Genomic DNA, 18493 nt, shown 5'->3' on the forward strand with positions numbered 1-18493 from the left:
AGTATTCGAGGGGGTCGAGGCCGCTTTCTCGAAGACGCTCATCATATTTTTGCGGAATTCCTCCCATTCAGCCCGGGAACTATGTTTCGTGGGGCAAGGGATTCTCTTAGGAGAAACAGAGGAAGAGGAGGACGGAGAAGGGGATCTTCGACGTCTCCTCTTCGAGTGCTTCTTTCTCGAGGAGTGATGGGACCCACTCCGAGACCTGGAGCGCGAATGGTGACGAGGAGACGAATGTCTCGACTTCGTCGAGGAAGAAGAAGCTTTTGAAGTCTTACCTTTTTCCAGCTTCCCCCTACGCTCCTTCAGGGCCTTAGCTGTCATGGACATACAGTCCTCGCACTCCGAACAATCGTGTTCAGCTCCCAAACACCACAGACAAACTCTGTGAGGGTCAGTCAGCGACATCTTTTTCCCACAGTCTCTGCATTTTTTGAAGCCGGACCGAGGGGTCGTCGGTTCCGACGAGGAAGCCATCGAGTATGGATCGAATATCTCGAGGAAATAGGTATAAATTCTCTACGAAACTGAGCAAAGATATTACGAGGCACTGAGTAAGCGCGGAAAAACGGAACTGAACAACGGACGCTGCGTGCGGCCTTTATAGGCAGGATGACGTCGACGTCGATACGGCGGCTGTCGAGGGACATCGACTTGGCGGACATCGACGCGCAGCGCCCTCTAGAGAAAAATTTTCCGAGGCCAGCAAAGCTGGAAAGAGATATCTAAGATAAGGAATACGTCGGAGGACACAATCCCTTCGAAGCAGAGATTTTCATACCTCCAGTTCAGGCACTGGATCTCCCACCCGTCCGTAAGACGCCCAATTTGAAAAGTATCTGGACACCAACTCGGGGGACAGGGCGGTGGTTTCATCTATCTACAAACTCATAAAACGGGAAGAGGCACTACACTCCAGGTCCTGCATGAGTAAATGGGAGACTGATCTAGGGGCTGGCATAGGGGAACAGGAGTGGCTTAGGTTGTGGTCCCAAATCCCAAAACTCGCCAGGTCTATTCAAATCCGGGAGATATGGCTGAAGCTTCTATTTAGATGGCACCGTACCCCGCTCAAGTTAAACAAGATGTACCCCACGCTATCGGCGCTTTGTTGGCGGGAGTGCGGTGAAGTGGGAACCTGGGCTCACATTTGGTGGGAATGCCTGAAACTCGTTGTTTGGACTCAGGTTTGGCAGGCGATAACTCAGGTGTTGGGTCCTTTGCAGCATGGAGGTTAGGGACGCGACTTAGTGGGCCTCAATGGAATGCTTGCCACCCTGTCCACCAAAGCGGACCGCAAACTATATGCGATAATGATGATGTCGGCGGCATTGGTCCTGGCCAGGAAGTGGAATTCAAAGGACCCTCCTCAGGAGCATGAGTAGATGGCGAAACTAGGAAGTGGAATTCAAAGGACCCTCCTCAGGACCATGAGTAGATGGCGAAACTGTGGGCACTGGTGGCAATGGAGTGGCTCACCTATGTGATTCAAGGCATGCACATGAGGTTTTACTCGGAATGGGCCACCCTGTTGTCCTTCTTAAAGGCGGGAGCCCGCCGGGCCTAGTGCCCCAGGGCGATGGAACTGTTGGGCATAGTTCGACCTCAGGATGAATCGGACCTTTCAAGTTAAGTGTGCTTGCCATTTTCCTTCTCCTATTTGTTGAACTTGGTCGCTCAGTGAACCTGTAGAATCTGGGTGGGGAGAGGTGGGGGAGGGGCGGGATAAAGGGGCTTAGGGGGTTCTTTTGTTTATTTTCTTCCTGTTACTGCTCTTTGTTGTATGAGTTACAAAAGTTTAATAAAAACTTATTGGAAAAAATAATAATCTAACAATACAATAAAAGGCCGGATGCAGGTTTGTCGTGTATGTGTGTCCGATGCAGTACCTTCTCCTGTTGTCAATGCTAGAGGGAGCCCTTACCTTAGGATATGTAGTGGTTCTACGGTGTCAACGAAAACCTGCACTTTGGCCCCTGTACACAGACTCTTACACTAGTACCTTTATATTTTATCTGCCGTTCTATGTGAAAACGAAAGATGCTAAATGCTGGTACTCATCCCTATTCAAAACTGAGGACACAAACTGTAGCTACAACTGGATGACATAGACAAATATATGCGTCTGTACCGTCAAACCTACAAATGAAGGTTGTTAGGCAGAATCATATGCAGTACCCTTTGGGAACACCACACACAATTAAGACTACAAGTGACAGTACAAATTCACCTTTGGTACAAGCCTGTACTACACAGTAAAGTGGTAGCGATGGCTGAGCAGCCATACTTATCTCAAGAGTAAAAGTATCAATAGTTACACAAAGGACAGCAATTACTATGATTCAAACAAACACTGACTCAAGGTTTCTGAGTAAAAGAACATACATTTATTTACACATCAGTTGTAAAACAATTCACTAAAGTAAAGCAGGAGAAAAATCACTCTTAATATATTACACACCACCCAATTGATTCTGGACAGGTTAAACTCAAAATTAAGTGCAAGCAAAATGGCACTCCAGCAATTTAAAAGAGGAGGGAAAGACAAGGTTATACAAAAGTTGAGCAGCAGCAACAAGTAAGCAAGCAGGGCAATCTAGAAAAGGCAACTATGGTGAGGAAATCAAATCAAGGGGCCCGAGCCAAAGTCAATGGACCAGGGTCGTTGCAGAGGATCACACATTTCAGAGTAGTTTGCGGTTAAGTCTTTGCCAAGAGTTCGGAAACAAGTTGGTCGGAAAAAAAGTTACTTTGAAGAATAGAGAAGGACAAGCCCTCGGATTGGCAAAAGATTTCAAACACTTTCACCGTGGTCGGACGGAACGAACGACCGGGTTTGAACAGTACCTTAAATGGAGAAGAAGGCTGTGGCTGAGGCAGACTTTCCTGGCAGGTCCTGCAGGCTCACGGTTCCTGAAGCCACTGTTGGACTGACATGGTAGGAAGACTGGAGGGTCCTGCACTGCCCAGGGAAGAAACCAGAAGCAGAGCAAAGCAAAAAATAAAAGGTGCGCTCCTTAAAACCCAAGCAGGGTCCGGTCCTCCTGGCTATTCGGTTCACTGTAGCTGTGCATAGCAAATTCGACCAGAGGAGGGATGCCTGGCTTGCAGTTCGGCAAACTGGTTGGTCCCACCAGCTCAAGGAGAGAAGATTCCTTGCAGATCTTCCCTGTCGTCGAAGTTTGGAGATTCGGACCCGCAGCAGGGCTTCACCGGGAGGTTAAGTCGTGGTAGAGGTCCTCTTCTGTCAGCTTCTCTTCGGTTCTCTCGATCCAGTGGCGACTCTGCCTTCTCAGTCCCAGAGACCTGCTTTTCATGCGGTTTTCCCCCATTCACGCAGCCTGGCTGTCAATCACACAGCAGGGTGGCTGTCCCGGCGGGACAGTCGCCACAGCCAATCATACATATTGCGACATGGGTCTCCAAGGAGACCCTGTGCAGGGAGTCTCAAACCCCTCCCTCACGTCCTGTCCCCCTCAGACATTCAGGTGCCTAAGGAGGGCTTCTGTGCAGAAGCCAGCCAAAGGACAGCGAACAAAGGAAACAAACCTGGTTTAGTGAGCAGAGTAAAACACGAGAAAGACCTTTATAAAAAAATGGTGACTAAACCCAGCCGGAACCAAATAAAAGTAAATGGGGTATAGCGGATTTAAGTTTGAGGCTACTAACTTAGCCTAAAACAGTACCAAGGCTATTTAAATAGACCGTGGTAGGAAAAATAGGGTAGATACCACTGCCACCAGCCAAATCTTAAAGAGAGGGGAACGAAATAATGTTCCATGAGAACCAGACAAAAAGGGATAACTATTAAACCTTTCCAAAACTCTATGTAAGATAGTTTGTACTGGGTCTGTGAATTTAAAAAGACTAATAAAGTCAATGGCAACTTTACATGTTCTGGGAGACGGTAGTCAGTCTCAGAAAATGGAGTTTAAAGTGGGAAGTCTGAAAAAGACAACCCTGTGTCACTGCACTAAAGGTGCTGTGTAACACATAGTAAAAAGATGATGCCTATGGAGTAGGGGAGGCTCCACAGTCTATGAACACAAAGATGTTAAACACACATAGCAAAACAAATGTAGGGGTGGGAAAAAAAGACTCACTCTTACCAGGTGGAAAAAAAGAAATCCTAGAAATCCAGCAAAGCTGCTGTGGGACTCAGTAGTTAAGGGAAATTAGACATTCTGGATAATTCTCCCTAACAAAGGTTAGTATGATGATCGGGGCAAGTTTAAAGGCCTGTTAGATGGGGAGTTAGGGTAGGTGTCATGCAAGGTGGAGGAGAGGATGACAAGGTAGGAAGGGAAAGAATGGGCACATGGACAAGGGAGGGCTAAAGTGGGTGCCAGAGAAGAGTCTTAGAGAGACTCTGAGGAGGTGTACATGGTTATTACAAATAGGTCATATGGAACATTTGCTCTGGCTGTCATCTTGCCTATGAGAAGGGGCAAGCAAGCGGTGGATGAAGACTGGGCAATTTCAGGGAGAGATGACTGTTGGTGGGAGGGGGGCGGAGACTTAACAACAAGGGATGCCATCTGGTAGGGATAAGAGGCAGACTGAGTGGAAGGTAGATAGAAGACTTAGGTTGATGCGTATGGTAAGGGGACTGATAGGAGGGTTGGTGGCTGAGGTGTATTTAATGCTCTTGGTCCAGCTGAGAGTGAGTGATTGGTTAGGGAGGTAGAAAATATGATTGGGTGGTCGACATGGGGATAAATGTGGGTGCATTGGTGTAGGGGGTGGGGAAGAGGGATGGGTTAGGAGGATTAGGTGGGGTGGAATTGTGAATGGTTAGCATTGCCAGAGGGAGTGGGTAAAAGTGGGGCATGGTTGAAAGGTGGCCAAGGGGGACGGTTGAGAGCAGAGTGATGCCTGGGGGTCCAAGTGGTGGTTGTTAGGGGGGTTGTATGCATACAAGGTGAAGGTGGGTTCTGGTTGGGAGGGGGGTCTAGCGAAGTTAAACAAGTTTGGTATTTGAAGCAAGATATCCTTGAGGTGGGTGAAGAAATTGGGTTTAAATGGGTGGGGATCTAGGTGCGCATGCAAGATAGGTTTGGGCTCGGTTACCTAATAGATTAACAAATGGAGCGCACAGGGCTAGAGTTGGCATCAAGGTCTGTCTGGCTAATAGCATCTTCCACCAGCACAAACATACACAAGAGCAAGACCGGCTCTCCACAGAACCCGGTTCACAGGCAAAGTCTGATTGTACTACAAATACACATATGTAAACTCTGCGTGTAAGAGCACTGATCCACATCCTAGATGTGCTCAAACTAGGCCCATCAAAGGTTAAGTGACAATATGGTGCCTGTGCAAACCTATTAAGCTGTTGCTACTGGGTTTTGTGGTGTCGAGTAAGTCAGATTCTTGCTGACCGCAGTTTTTAGTAATATATAGTGCAATTGCTGACCAACCGACAGAGTAGTTGTACAAATTTGGCCGAGGAGAGGTCTACCAGCGCCAGGTGCTATGAAGCCACTATAACTCCAATGCACAGAGCTGCTCATCAACTTAGAAAGGAAATCAACATGTGTTAAGTTGAGCCCTTATGTGTACCTCTTAGACAATGTCTCTAAACCAGCTGGTAAAAGCAAATGTAAACTTACCGTGAGGCGTCCCAATCAAAGGCCTCAACAGGAAAGTCATATGGTTCTTGAGCCTATAAGCCTCTCAGGATTAAGGTGCTCCCATAGGCCCCCTGCACTTGCATCTAACCTTACTTGGATAGGTTTATGGGAGCCACTGGCTGGTGGCAACCTTCAGTTTAGGTGTAAAAACGAATTGAGCACAGTCTGGCTGTGACTTGCAGGGAAAACGGTTGGGGCATCCCAACAGGACCGTTTACATAAAATCCAGTAGCTACTTGTCCAACAGCTATCTTTTGCTCTGACGAAAAATGTAATGATACAGATGTAGGTCTATATTCAAGGACACTGCCTCCCACTGACAAGCGAAAACTGCAGTGACCAAGCCCAGATATCTGGTTATGGTAACAGGAGTTGCATAACCACCCTGGACAAAGCCTGTGAACGTTTGTATGTGGCACCAGGCTATTGCCTCCCAACCCTTGCCCACCACCCACGATAAGGCAACTGCTACATACATTTGAAAGGATGAACCTGCATCCTGGAAGTAGAGTTCACAAATGTCTTATTTAACTAGAAGTTGAATCCTTACCTTGTTTAACCGAAGCCGAATGAGGGGCAACGGCAAGCCTTACCTAGGAAAAAATAGACTCCAAACCGAGGGGGACCATAAGGAAGCTCTGCTGGACCGATCAGAGGGAAAAGCGCTAAGTGTCTGATGACACCAGACTTCTAAACCAACCAGAGGGCACCAGTACACCTCTGTGTATGGACATTTCCATATTTAATGTCATATGTGCAACAACTTTAACCACCCTGCTCTCCTCAGAAGAGGGGACCTGAATTGGTCATCCACCACAAGGTGAGCAGGGAAGCAATTACCTCACTGTAGGTCAGTGCTTTTTAGTGTTCTGCACAGTGTGGAGATAAAATGATACTATAAAGTGTAAAGGAGTTTAAGGCCTTTCAACTGTTGATTGGTGCAAGAGTGTTCTCTCCATCCATCCATCTATCAAGCATTTCCCTAGCCATATAACACCTTACCTTCTTGCGCATCCTGCAGTTGATTGGTCAGCGTTGTCAAATCATCAGTATTAACTGGATACAGCTTCAAGCTGCTGTTAACCTGAAATAAGGGTGATAAAATATCCTTGGTGAGCACGATCCAGACAATGCTTCAGCACAATAAACTGATCTGTGCCAGTTGCCCGCAGCAATTTGCTCGAAGCCCTTTTCCTCGAAATAGTTTACCACATTTTACTGGGAAAGAATTGCAAGGGGAGGCCCCTGCACCTCCCCTATTAAACATTTTTAGGTAAAATGTGGTAAAAATACTGCAAGGAAATGGGCTTCGAGCAAGTTGGCCTACAAGGAAAAGAGTAATACCAAACAAATTAGTTTGCACACAATATCCTACCAGCCCAGATTAAGGAGGTTCATTCTTAAAGGCACTTGTATGCAAAATGCCTACAAACTGTAGATTAAAATTACTCCGGCCCATCCATGCTATATTGCATGTTGAAGATATATGATGGTAGCCAGTTTATTGCAGTTAGATGATTTATGAGGGAAGTCTTCCTATTACATACAGAGGATTTTATGAGCACAGTCTGTCTATATACAGATGATCTGATCGCACAGCTACACCCAAGACAGAGCTCCATCTGAGCCTTAGGGTACGTATTCATGCACTAATTTGGTGGCCATCTGCTGCAGGCACGGCTATGCACCCACATGCACAAGAATACAACAATGACCTATGACAAAAATTAAGTCTAGCTTGACACATTCGAACTTTCCCATACCTTGGACTTCGATCCCCCGAGGTCTTTTCACCTGGTTCACAATCAGGTGGAATTTCTTACCGTTGGTCAACCCCCAGATATTCCAGGTCATCAGAGTTAGTTGCTCACCCCCCCACATCTAGCATATACAACAAAACAATGGAGTAATATTGTCTTCCGCCCGGGGCCCATGGGAGACGTTTGGTCGGACGCCCTGCCCACCCAATGAACAAAAGATAAGCATGCAAATCAAGTACTCATTAATCCACAAAACTGTTAATACTGTGCTCAACCTGAGCCAGACCCTCCCTCCCTCCGTCCCGCACGCACCCATGCCAGAAACAAACATACCAGCAACAACCCCCGACCCCACCAAACCAGTGAACCAAAACAAATCATCTCCACACAAAGTAGCTGCAAATATGGGGAGCCGTCGGCTTCCACATTAGCTCCATGTGACAGATGACCCTTACAGAAGGTTTACTTATGGCCGAACACTAGTGAAATAACTCAGTCCATGGAGGGGTCCGCACAGAGCTACAGGAGATAATAACAAGAACATAGAGTGGTCAAACATTAGCCTGCCAGTGGCCAACCAGCCGGCAGACAGAGATCCCCCTGGTTCAGGCAGCCCATCTCCGGGGCCGTAAAAAAACAATCCTTGCTATTATGGACAAACCCTAGTTTTGCAGGAAATGGCATAGCAGACCTCTTTCTTCCTCAGGATATTCTTGACTGCTTGAAAGGTTTTTCTCTGCTCCTGTACCCGTGGGCTAAAATCTGGGAACACACCGATCATAGAGGAGCCAAACCACAGCTCCCCTTTCTCTCCTGCGGCCCTAAGGAGCATGTGCCAGTCTCTGTAATTGAAAATCCTATTAATGATTGCCCGCTGGAGGTGGTTTGGAGGCTACAGATCGATGTGCTCTCTAGGCTAAGAACATAATGGAAACGGGGAAGAGTCCAAGAGCAATTTCTTGACTAATTTTTCCATGTTATCTATTGCAGTGGGCTCCAGGACTCAAGTAGACGCAAGTTATTCCTTTGTGACCTCCCCTTCGAGGTAGTCATTCTAAGCCACAACACTCTTCACACTCTGTTGCAGGAGCGCTTCCTCTCTTTGTAGCTCCGCTACTTTGTCCTCTCTGGCCCCAATTCTTTGTTCAGCTTCCAACATGCAGCCACACAACTTCATCGATCTGGACTATGGAGATGTCCACCTTGCAGGGAAGGGCATCAATCTTCGTACCCAAATTGACAGTGCTTTCCTTCAAGGCCAGGAGATTATGATTCAGGGCAAAAAAATCCATTTCAGAAGGGATCATGGAGGTGGTTGCCGCCGGCCCAAGTTGATCCGTCTTGGTTAATTGATCAATTTTGGCTTGCTTCTTGGGATTGCCCATGCTGAGCCGCATGACCCACCAGCCCGCAGAGACCAAGTGGGCACCTCAAAGTAGCCCCAAACTGCCCAGGCTGTTCACACCAGGATGGCACCACAAAGTGGAAGGGCCAGGCGCCAGGCACCAGGCAGCCCAGGTGAACACTCACCATAGGCCTCAGCCCAACAGGTCCACCCTCCATCACCAGCAGGCCAGTGGGCAGAGCACCATACTACACCAATGTACCAGAGCGAAGGGAGTTTTGCAGTGCGGCCCATCAGGGCTAACAAGAGCCAACACAGCCCCATAAAAATGCAGATAACAGGAATGCACCCTCCCCAGCAGGCATGGCTGTCAGACAGGGAAAGTCAATCCCTGCCCGCACTGCATTCGCAGCAGAGGCACAGGAGGAAGAAAGCTGCATCAAGACCTACTCTCACAGCAGGCCGCTCGTGCTCGCAAGCCACAGAGGTCAGAGGGACAGGCCTCCCGGCAACCTGAACGTCACTGCACCCTCGTCGGGTCTAGAGAAGGTCCAGGGCACCGCCCCTTAATCAAGCACCATCCGGGTGTGCAGCAAAGCATGTGTCCCGCCGGAAGGTCAGGACACTATTCTCGAGCCAGGTTACCATTGTCAGCCGCCGTAGCAGCCAGAGGGCCAGCCGCCACCCAAACTCTGCTAGCCCCACAGGGCCGATCAGCGATTCATCTCCGCCCCCCGCCTCCAAAGCCAGCCCCCAGGAAAGGAGCGGATGAGCCAACCCCTCCGCACTTAGCGTGCAACATTATCTCGGCATCTGGGCAATTTGAACAGGCTGCTTCGCCGACAGTCAGAAAGCTTGCAAGATCCCCACTCAGCGCGGGGCTCAAAGGATAGAAAATAGCTTGTAGGGCACCACCGACCATCAGCTCACAGAGCAGCCGGTCAGTGTCGGCCACTCGCTCAGAAAAGCAGGATGAATAGGAAGGATATTGTAGATGTTTGTCGAAGCCATTTCAGGCAGTAGCCATCTTGCAGCCGAGCCCTTGTCGGACCACTTGTAAGCTGCTGCAGAAACTACAGAATCAGGTGTGGGTTGTGTGCGTAGGCAAGCAGGTGCCTTTTTTTGGTTGAACCTGTCGCCGTGGATGGATGGGCCATAGCAATGAGACCTTCCTCCCAAATGTTGTCCAAGAGTAGTAAATGTAGGAAGGCCTTTCTATGTTGCTCTCTTCTTTGAAATAGAAGGCTGTCCTTCTGTTCCTCTGGCAAAAGTCTGAACATGTTCGATGCTCTACCCATTAGGATGGGAATCTTCTCAGTTTTACCATCAGCTGGGATGATATTGTCGTACTCATCCGTTGTGTCGATAGTGTGGATGGAAGGGTGATCATCTTGAGGATCACGTTCCGATTCAGTGTCTATTCATTGCAATGGCCTTTGCAGTCGCTGCTCTTCCCTTGCAGGACGAGGGGGGCTGCAAGTCCACTGGGCCCTGCCAGCGGAGTTTGTAACCTCTGGTGCAGGGAAGTCACCAGGGTGGCAAGAATGTTCACAAAGAGGTCTCTAGGAGCAGGTGGCGGTAGCACCCCAGTAGGTGACGAGGGCCCCTTGTGTGGTAGTAGGTGGTCCCGAGGTCCGTGCTTGAGAAGGGTGTGGGACCCAAGTGAGGCCAAAGTAGTAGCAGTGGCCGAGGAAATTGGGGGAAGTAAAACAAAAAAATGCAACCGCATTGACTCTGAAGCCGGTGAGTGAAGCACAGCGTTCAGATTCACTCAACAAGCCTTGCCGGTAACTGTAACAAGCTCTGAAGTGACTCCCGTATAGCTAAAAGCGAGAAGTTGCTAGACATTTTAAATTGACATGGATTGACAATGGAAATGTAGTACTCGCGCTTATTCTGAAAGCTGTAGTGTTCGCATGATAAGTAAAAGCCGTTACATCCATTATTGAACCCTTTTCGAATTACTCATTATGAAGCTTTTTGAATCCATTCCGAAAACCTAACATTAACGTCTTACATGAGTTACAAGTACTAACAGGATAAAGCTGCATCAAAGGAAGGTTGCGTGTGACCAATTGTGTTCCCAGAGGGAAGTCAGAAGTTGCCGCCTTGATACTATACAGGAATGCAATTATATTTAACACTAAGTTTAAAAATCTACCTTAAAGAGTGGTCGTGTGTACCCAATTATGTTTCCACTTCGAAGACTGAACCTTGTATTATCCAGAATTGACATTATTATTTCAAGAAGTCATAATACTGAAGAGGAGACCAAGCATTACCCAAGCCAAGATGTGAACCCTTCTCATAGTGAAACCAGTCTTGTTTAAACCCATCGACCTAATCTGTGAAGTTGTCCCAGTGGCCTCAAATATAAGTGTGCCATTGTTACCTGAAACTGAAAGAGTGGCACTATGGCTTCTGGGTAATTACCTGGGCAGAGAGGTGCGAGTAAAGTTGGGTAAGGGGAGCTGCTGCTTATAAAGAATATTCAGAAGTTAACCTGTAATGCTGCAGACTGCTGAAGGTGAAAGGAAGTCAGTTTTGTTGGCAGTGGCAGGTTATTCCTGTGGCAGTTAGACGGAAGATGCAAAGAGGCTGACCCTCATTAGGAATTCATTAAAAGGAAGCATGTCTTGCCTACTTAGAGGTCGAAGGATCTTGTCAATGCATGCCTACAGATTCTAAAGGGCTGAACAGTTGTAATTATATTCTTGTGGCAGTCAGACAGACGGAAGAGGCAAAGCGGCTGCCCCTTTGTAGAAAATGATTGAAGGCAAGAGTGCCTTGCCTACCTGAAAAGGTTGAAGACTTTGCCTCCTGATAATTCAGAAGTACAAAGCAATGGTAGGAGTACCGGAACTGTGGTGGTATACCCGCGGATGTCACATTGGAGTGGTTTGAAGTAGTGGCATAGTGTGGGGCAAAGGTGACTGTTCTCTTAGTAACAGTAGAAGGGTGGTTGTTAAAAAGGAAGCAGCAACCCAAAGAGAAGCATCCTGACAAATATACCAAACGTACTGCAGAAATCCTAAACAATGTAACGTTGTAGATGGAGAAGTCCCACACCTATTCTTTTCAACTGTGGCAAATAATCTTGAATAGAAGATAAACAGGTTCACCATTGGTGCTATTTTCTTTGCTGGAATTGGAAGGGGATTTTTTCAACCAAAACCAGAGAATCATTACCTGTGGATTTTTGTTTGATGAACTTTTGTTTTGACTAGGAACTGATAATAACTGGTTCAAGACTTTTCTTTGAACATTTTGAAGCTGATTTGTTTAGAGTGAGGGCCAATTTACCCATACTAGAGATTGTTCCCTTAGCCTTCAGGATAGGTAGGGAGTTCCTCGAGAGTAGGGCAAGCGAAGCTTTATTTGAAAAGGTTTACCCCAAGTGTGTCAAGTGTGCTGTTGGGCTAGCACGCTGATCAACCTCATCTCCACGCTGTAAGGAGAAGAGGAATCTTACCATCTATTTTCCAAGCGAAACGTTTGTCTGGACTGCCTCATGTATTGGACTCCATTTCCCAAAGTAATTCATCACCTTTATTAATATGTGCATTGTTACGCTCATGCAATAGAGATTAAGTGTTGAGGGTGGTACGAGTACCTGGGTGGGCTGGGCTGTGACTAGGACAAGTGTGGGCTGGGCTAGAAAGTAATGGCAACTTCATGTGCTTCCTGTGCCTAACCCCCACTCACCTGCCTCTTACGTAGCTTCTGTCTCTTTTCTATTGCAGAGGCTGTGTGCTCTTGACTCCGCCTACGCCTCCTAGCAGCCCCTCTTTAACTGAGGTGTACGCGCATCCCGCGCGCGCATCCCCAAGTGTGTCAAGAAGTGTGTCAAGTGTGCTGTTGGGCTGTTAGGGTGGAGGGCTGGAGGCTGGAGCTGCAGTGCAGTATTTACCCCTTTTTCTAAAACTGAGCAATAAGGAAAAATAATTTCTATGCTGAAAAAGAACTAACATTTGCAATACGATTGCTTACTTTTTGCTCTGAGAAGACTGTAAGGCAACAATATTTGGGCTTGAACATTACATGTTAACTGCCTATTACTCAATAGCTTATTATTATCTTACATTTGACACTATTGACATTTTGATCCTAGAGGGTGTCGAGGGTCTGTTTTGATTTGTCTAGCTGACTCTATGGCAAGTGGCTTACGGTAGCGGTCGCTGTAACAAGCCTCCGCCTGCTGTCATCATGAGTTCTACCATTGACTCAATGATTTGTACGGGCAGAACCTTGTACGCCGATTTAGCTATAATGGAGAATCCTCCCATCCATCTCCCTGACCGTTGCCCCTCCAATCCGGCGTCACGCGCCGTCCAAATCCATGTGGCTAAATGTGTCATTACCCTTATCTCTCCTGAACTGCCGGGAAAAAAAGAACCAATGAATAATGACTCTTCGAGGAAAATGAAGGAGGAATTGCCTTGCTAAATTCTCCCTCCCCTGGCTCTAATATGCACGCCACATCTTGAAAACATGGTGGCACTGGACAAACATGTGCAATGTTCTACAAGGATGCTCACGCCTCTTGTTACAAAGACATCGGTGTGGAAATCTTATCCAAACACTCCGTTATGCAATGCCTCCCAAATAACTTCACAAAATACTACCTCAGCTGATGATGACATTACATCAGTCGAGGTGGATTGGGTTCTTTAGTAATCTCCTGATCTAAGTCATTCACAATTGAATTATCCCCATTTTGATTCGCCTACACGTTCTAATTCTTTGGAATACTATGAAGGAAGGTCCCCCCACACATTTCCGGTGATAATCAAAATTCTAGATTTACTCGGTAAGGGACACGACCAGACCCACTTAGAATTACGTGAAATAAAAAACATGATGCTTCAGATATGTTCGAAATTGGATAGAATGGAAGGTTTCATAATGGCTTCCGAATCTTCATTGATGCATAAAATTGAGTTGTCTAACCCAAGACTAATCACCTCTATAACCCATCCTGTATCAATGGTTGAAAAGTACCCAATATATTAAAGAACCACTTGATAGTTCTTACTTAATAATTCCCATCCCACTATTGGTGGATCCTATTGATGCCCCTGCTAAACCTTGCAGCTGTAGCTCTGTTATTGAGTTGAAAGAACTGAAGAGTTCAATAGATGAGATAAAGGTTACGTTTGCTCAGCTTCACACTAATTCTACGCAAAACTCTGAACCCCTGGACAGCCCCTCTGTGCTCTTAAATGCAATAGAGGATGCAAAGCAGGATGAAAATACGAACTCAGACCATCAAGTGAATCCTGGCTTTCTTTCTCACCACTGCATCTACGAGCTATTAAACGCTACGCAAAAAGGCGGAAAGAAGCTCTTTCAAATAATAAAACAAGCCTGAATGCGGCTAACATGTTCCAGGAGATAACAAAATATCTGAGTCATCTGATCCGGGTACTGTCAACGGAAAAAACGATGATGACCCAAATAGACGTCCGCCAGCTAGTCAAGACGTCCTATTACCAGTGGCTCAGAATGTTGCAATTGCCAAACTAGTGCCACCATGCAAACTCTTGAAAAAACCAGTCACTAATCATGGCAAAGCTGTGCAATCGCCCACGTTCTCTTCGCCTACTACAAAAAAAATTAAAACATCCTTTAAAGAACCCTGACTATTGCACAAACAATCGAATCATCTTCGAAACTGTCCAAAATAAATCTTGCTGGATACTTTCCTGTTGTTGTTAGGAGTTGCAAAACCACAGACCGGTCACAGACGGTTGTAAGAAACCAAGAACCATACACTCCTGAAGCCTTTTATGTACCGCGGCCAAGTATTCATGAGAAGAAAACCTACAGTGAAATCTATATAGCCGAGCCTACTGCTAACTCCTTCCCCACTTCCAATATTAATACATTTATTGTAGTCAATGGGGGCAGTAAAGCGTGGCTGTTGGTCACGAAAGGCATCTGCTCCAAAGCCCGCAATCTAAATGATCTAAAATGTGAGCCAGGCAAAGATATCCATGCTCCTATTGATTTCCAAAAGGACTATAACTCTCTATTGCATGAATCCGGCCTAAGCAAATCACTTCCCACATTTTTCTCAAAATTACACTGCCAGTGAGAATCGCGGGGAGATTTTAACATCTCTGAGAAGGGCAATTCAGGATGGTGAAATCTGAGTGGCTAATGCATTGGAGATAAATCCTCCACATATTACTTCTCCTCTAACTCTCTTGAACTCAGGGACCTCACCCAATAGCGTCCTTCCATCTAGAAATGAGACATTGGATAATAGACCTTCTTTAAGCGATCATGTAGAACTAGATAGGGTGCATATCATAGGTTTTGAGGGTAACTTCAATTCTCTTGGCAGCTCTTGTATTAATCGTTCATTCCTTCTCGAGTTGCTTGCACAAATTCCACAGTTGAGGATGCTGAAATCAGGGGACATTACACAAGTTTCACTCGCACCCTGGAATAACTACCGGTCCATCTTCTATCTTAAGTCAGAATCTATTCTTAAATTTATCTGGCACTGTAGAGTGGAAATTAAAGAACAAGGGTTTACACTAAACACATTTGAAAATGAAATAACAGCTAAAGACTTTCTAATGTTCTCCCCTGAGTCTGCAGCGAGTAACAATAACGGAAATATCCAACAATCCATTAATGGTTCTACAGATAAGAATACGCCTCTTTTAGAATTTTTGAACTTAGGCAAAAACTCTGATATTTCATGGTTAGAACCTATGCTAAAAACAATTCTAAATCCTAAAATTGAAATAAGTAGGACATAGCCCATGCAATGTGGCGAACTAAAGATCTTGTCATGGAATTCGTGTGGGTTCCTAAATTGAATTAAATGGTTTACTACCTTGAACTCACATGATTATCCATTTATCATGCTGCTTCAGGAAACTATGAAGCTTGACACTTTTACCCTTAACGGATATACCACACATTGCTTGCAAGCCAGGAGACTTTCCCTAGGACGCCCCTCAGGGGGACTCGCAATTGCAATAAATAATAAAATAAGAGCTCTTACTAAGCTTGTACGGGAATCAGCTAATTTACTTGGTGTTTTGTTAACTTTGAAGAACAAGACTATCAAACCGATCTTACTAATAACTATCTATTGGAACCCTTTAAACACCCTCATTGACGATATGTTAAATGAACTGGATAACTGTCTAGAAACCTTAGTCAAAGAGAACAGTGAATTTGAAATCATTATGGGTGGAGATTTTAACTCCGACTGTCGGCCAAGGTTTAATTTGGCAGATAATAACCATAAAGGTCTTTCACATAATAGAGGTGCAATTTGGAATTCTTACTTTCAAGATTGGGACATGGACGTTGCTGAAACATCATGGATAGATGCGCAATTTACATGGAACTGGGGCCTTACATTTTCATCACTTGATTCTATATTCTTATCGCATAACCTCTCCCCGGTTGCTTCCTCCCTAATAATCAGTCCAATAACTTATGGGGACCATGCTCAGCTGTCCATATCCTTAAAGCTGGGAGTATCCAATATTAGACTTAGACCCCTCCTTAGTATTCCGGAAGTCCACCGTGCGCCTTTATCGGTCCGATGGAATAAGGGCTTGTGTAGACAATTTGTCAACTTTGTTTCGATGCGGGTTTCTCAGATCAACAAACACCGATCTAGAACAATAGCTGATATGGAGGCTATGCTCACGGAAATAGTAAACACTGCATTGGTACACTTTAATTCCAAATATAAAACTGAAATCTCATTCTCATCAATTCGATCCAGCTTGCAAGACCCTAAAAAGGAAAAAAACAAGGAACTGAGGAGACTTAGGAACGAGGAATTCCACTCCCTCAACTATCACACTATGCGCAAACGTATAATGATGAAATACAAAAACAAGTTGAGACACTTACACATTTTGAACCATAACTATGTGAATTGCTCCTTGATTAAAGCGATCTGTAGACACGACACCAGAACTATCTGGCAAACAATTAAAAAGGTTGACAACTGCATAGTACCGCTTATGCCGAATTATATTTCCGAAAAGGTCTGGTGCGAATATGTGTCATTGAAATTGCAGCTCCCGGATAAATTTAAGAATGAACAGAGTCCGTCTTTGTGTTATAAGGAGATCAGCCATTATCAATGGTCGACTAATGATATAAAATGGGCCATAAACAAATTATCCTTTTCGAAAGCCGCTGGACCTGATGGGTTACCGTCATGTGTATATAAAACCGACCCAGGCGTATGGTCCACAATCTTAAAATGTAACTTTGATAATATCATATCTTCCGGAGTCATTCCTCATTCCTGGGTGACCTCGAATATAATCCCCATTTACAAAAAAGGCGACCCTACCCGACCTGATCTCGCTTATTAACACGGAGGCCAAGATCTCTGCAATCCTGTTGCTGTTTGAGCTCGAAAAACGCATCGAGAGATTAAACCTCTATTCCAAATTCCAAACAGGCTTTTGTAAGGCCATGAGCACTTCCTTAAATGCCACTATAATGGCACATGTGATAACTGAGGCAAAAGCAAAGAACTCAAATCCTGTTTATATCGCCTTAATTGACATGTCTGCAGTCTTCGATAGCATTGTGCGCAATATTATTTGGAAAAAAATGGGGAAAATGGGAATTCCAAATGAACTAATATACTGGTTTATCAAGTTACTTACTGACACCTCTTATAAGATCAGGATCTGTACAGATGGAAGTACCACAAAGCCTATTAGGACATCTTTGGGACTCAAACAAGGATGCAATCTTGCTGCTTCATTTTTTAACTTGTATCTGTCATATTTGGACAATTTCTGGAATAAAAGAAATCTGTTCTCAGTGAAATTAGGCACACTGCATCTGCAATGGCTTGCATTTGCAGATGACATCATTATTTTTGATCCCACTCCGGCTGGATTGCAAACCAAATTACATTTATTTGAAAATTTGATTTGGAAACAAAAAAAATAATAATAACAAGACCCAAAGTTATCAATGGTATTTATCAGAAATATCAATTCCACTGATTTCAAATACAATCTATTTGGGTTACCATATCACTGAGACTACCTCGATTAAATCTTGGATCTCAATGTTAAGTCTAAAAAGTCAACCTCTGCTTTCCCAACTAAAAGTAATTTATGCAAAATATTGCAAATTCTCCTTGGTGCTGTTCCTAGATTTCCTTGAACTTAAGATTGAAAGTATCATTGTGTATTCTTTGGACATTTGTTTTTCGGATTTGAATACCTATTTGGATAGACTGCAAGGTACCATGGTGAAAGCCGCAATGCATTTTCCACTCTCCTTGCCAAACAGTGTTATAAGACATGAATTGGGCATAATCTCATTATCATCTCGTAGGAAATGGAGACAGTTTACTACTTATGCAAGAATCTTCACTTCTTCATCCAACTCCTTATATAATGAATTAAAAACCAATTTGCTGTTGCATACAATTCCATCATTCAACAAATTTCACTCCGAAATGCAGACCATTTTGGTAGATATAAATGTTACATTGGATGATTTGTACCTGAGACCGGGCTACGCAAAGAGAAAACTATGATCTTGACTGGTGTAAAACTCTCATTGATATTCAGAATCACAAAATGTATTTGGAATATTTCACCCATACTAAAAAACGTGTTCCAAGATACAAATACATCAAGTCCTTCCCTTGTAACCGTGTGAGTAATATCTGTATGCAGTTTAAATTCAACTTACTTCACTCTCGGGAAAGGACCAAACACTGGAACCAACAAAAAGAT

At 45.0% G+C, this 18493-nt stretch overlaps 1 protein-coding gene across 2 annotated transcripts in view; it reads right to left on the bottom strand.

Annotated features, from left to right (window-relative positions):
* The window catches only part of LOC138581103 (NFATC2-interacting protein-like), a 267438-nt gene that overhangs the window by 212231 nt on the left and 36714 nt on the right, over window positions 1-18493 (bottom strand). For both annotated transcript variants that reach the window (XM_069652180.1, XM_069652178.1), the window contains exon 3: window positions 6636-6717. In XM_069652180.1, the coding sequence (XP_069508281.1) occupies window positions 6636-6717 (82 nt within the window). The remainder of the gene's footprint in view (window positions 1-6635; window positions 6718-18493) is intronic.

Source organism: Ambystoma mexicanum, chromosome 3p (genome assembly GCF_040938575.1).
Source record: "Ambystoma mexicanum isolate Mex_15411 chromosome 3p, UKY_AmexF1_1, whole genome shotgun sequence".
NCBI lineage: Eukaryota > Metazoa > Chordata > Amphibia > Caudata > Ambystomatidae > Ambystoma > Ambystoma mexicanum.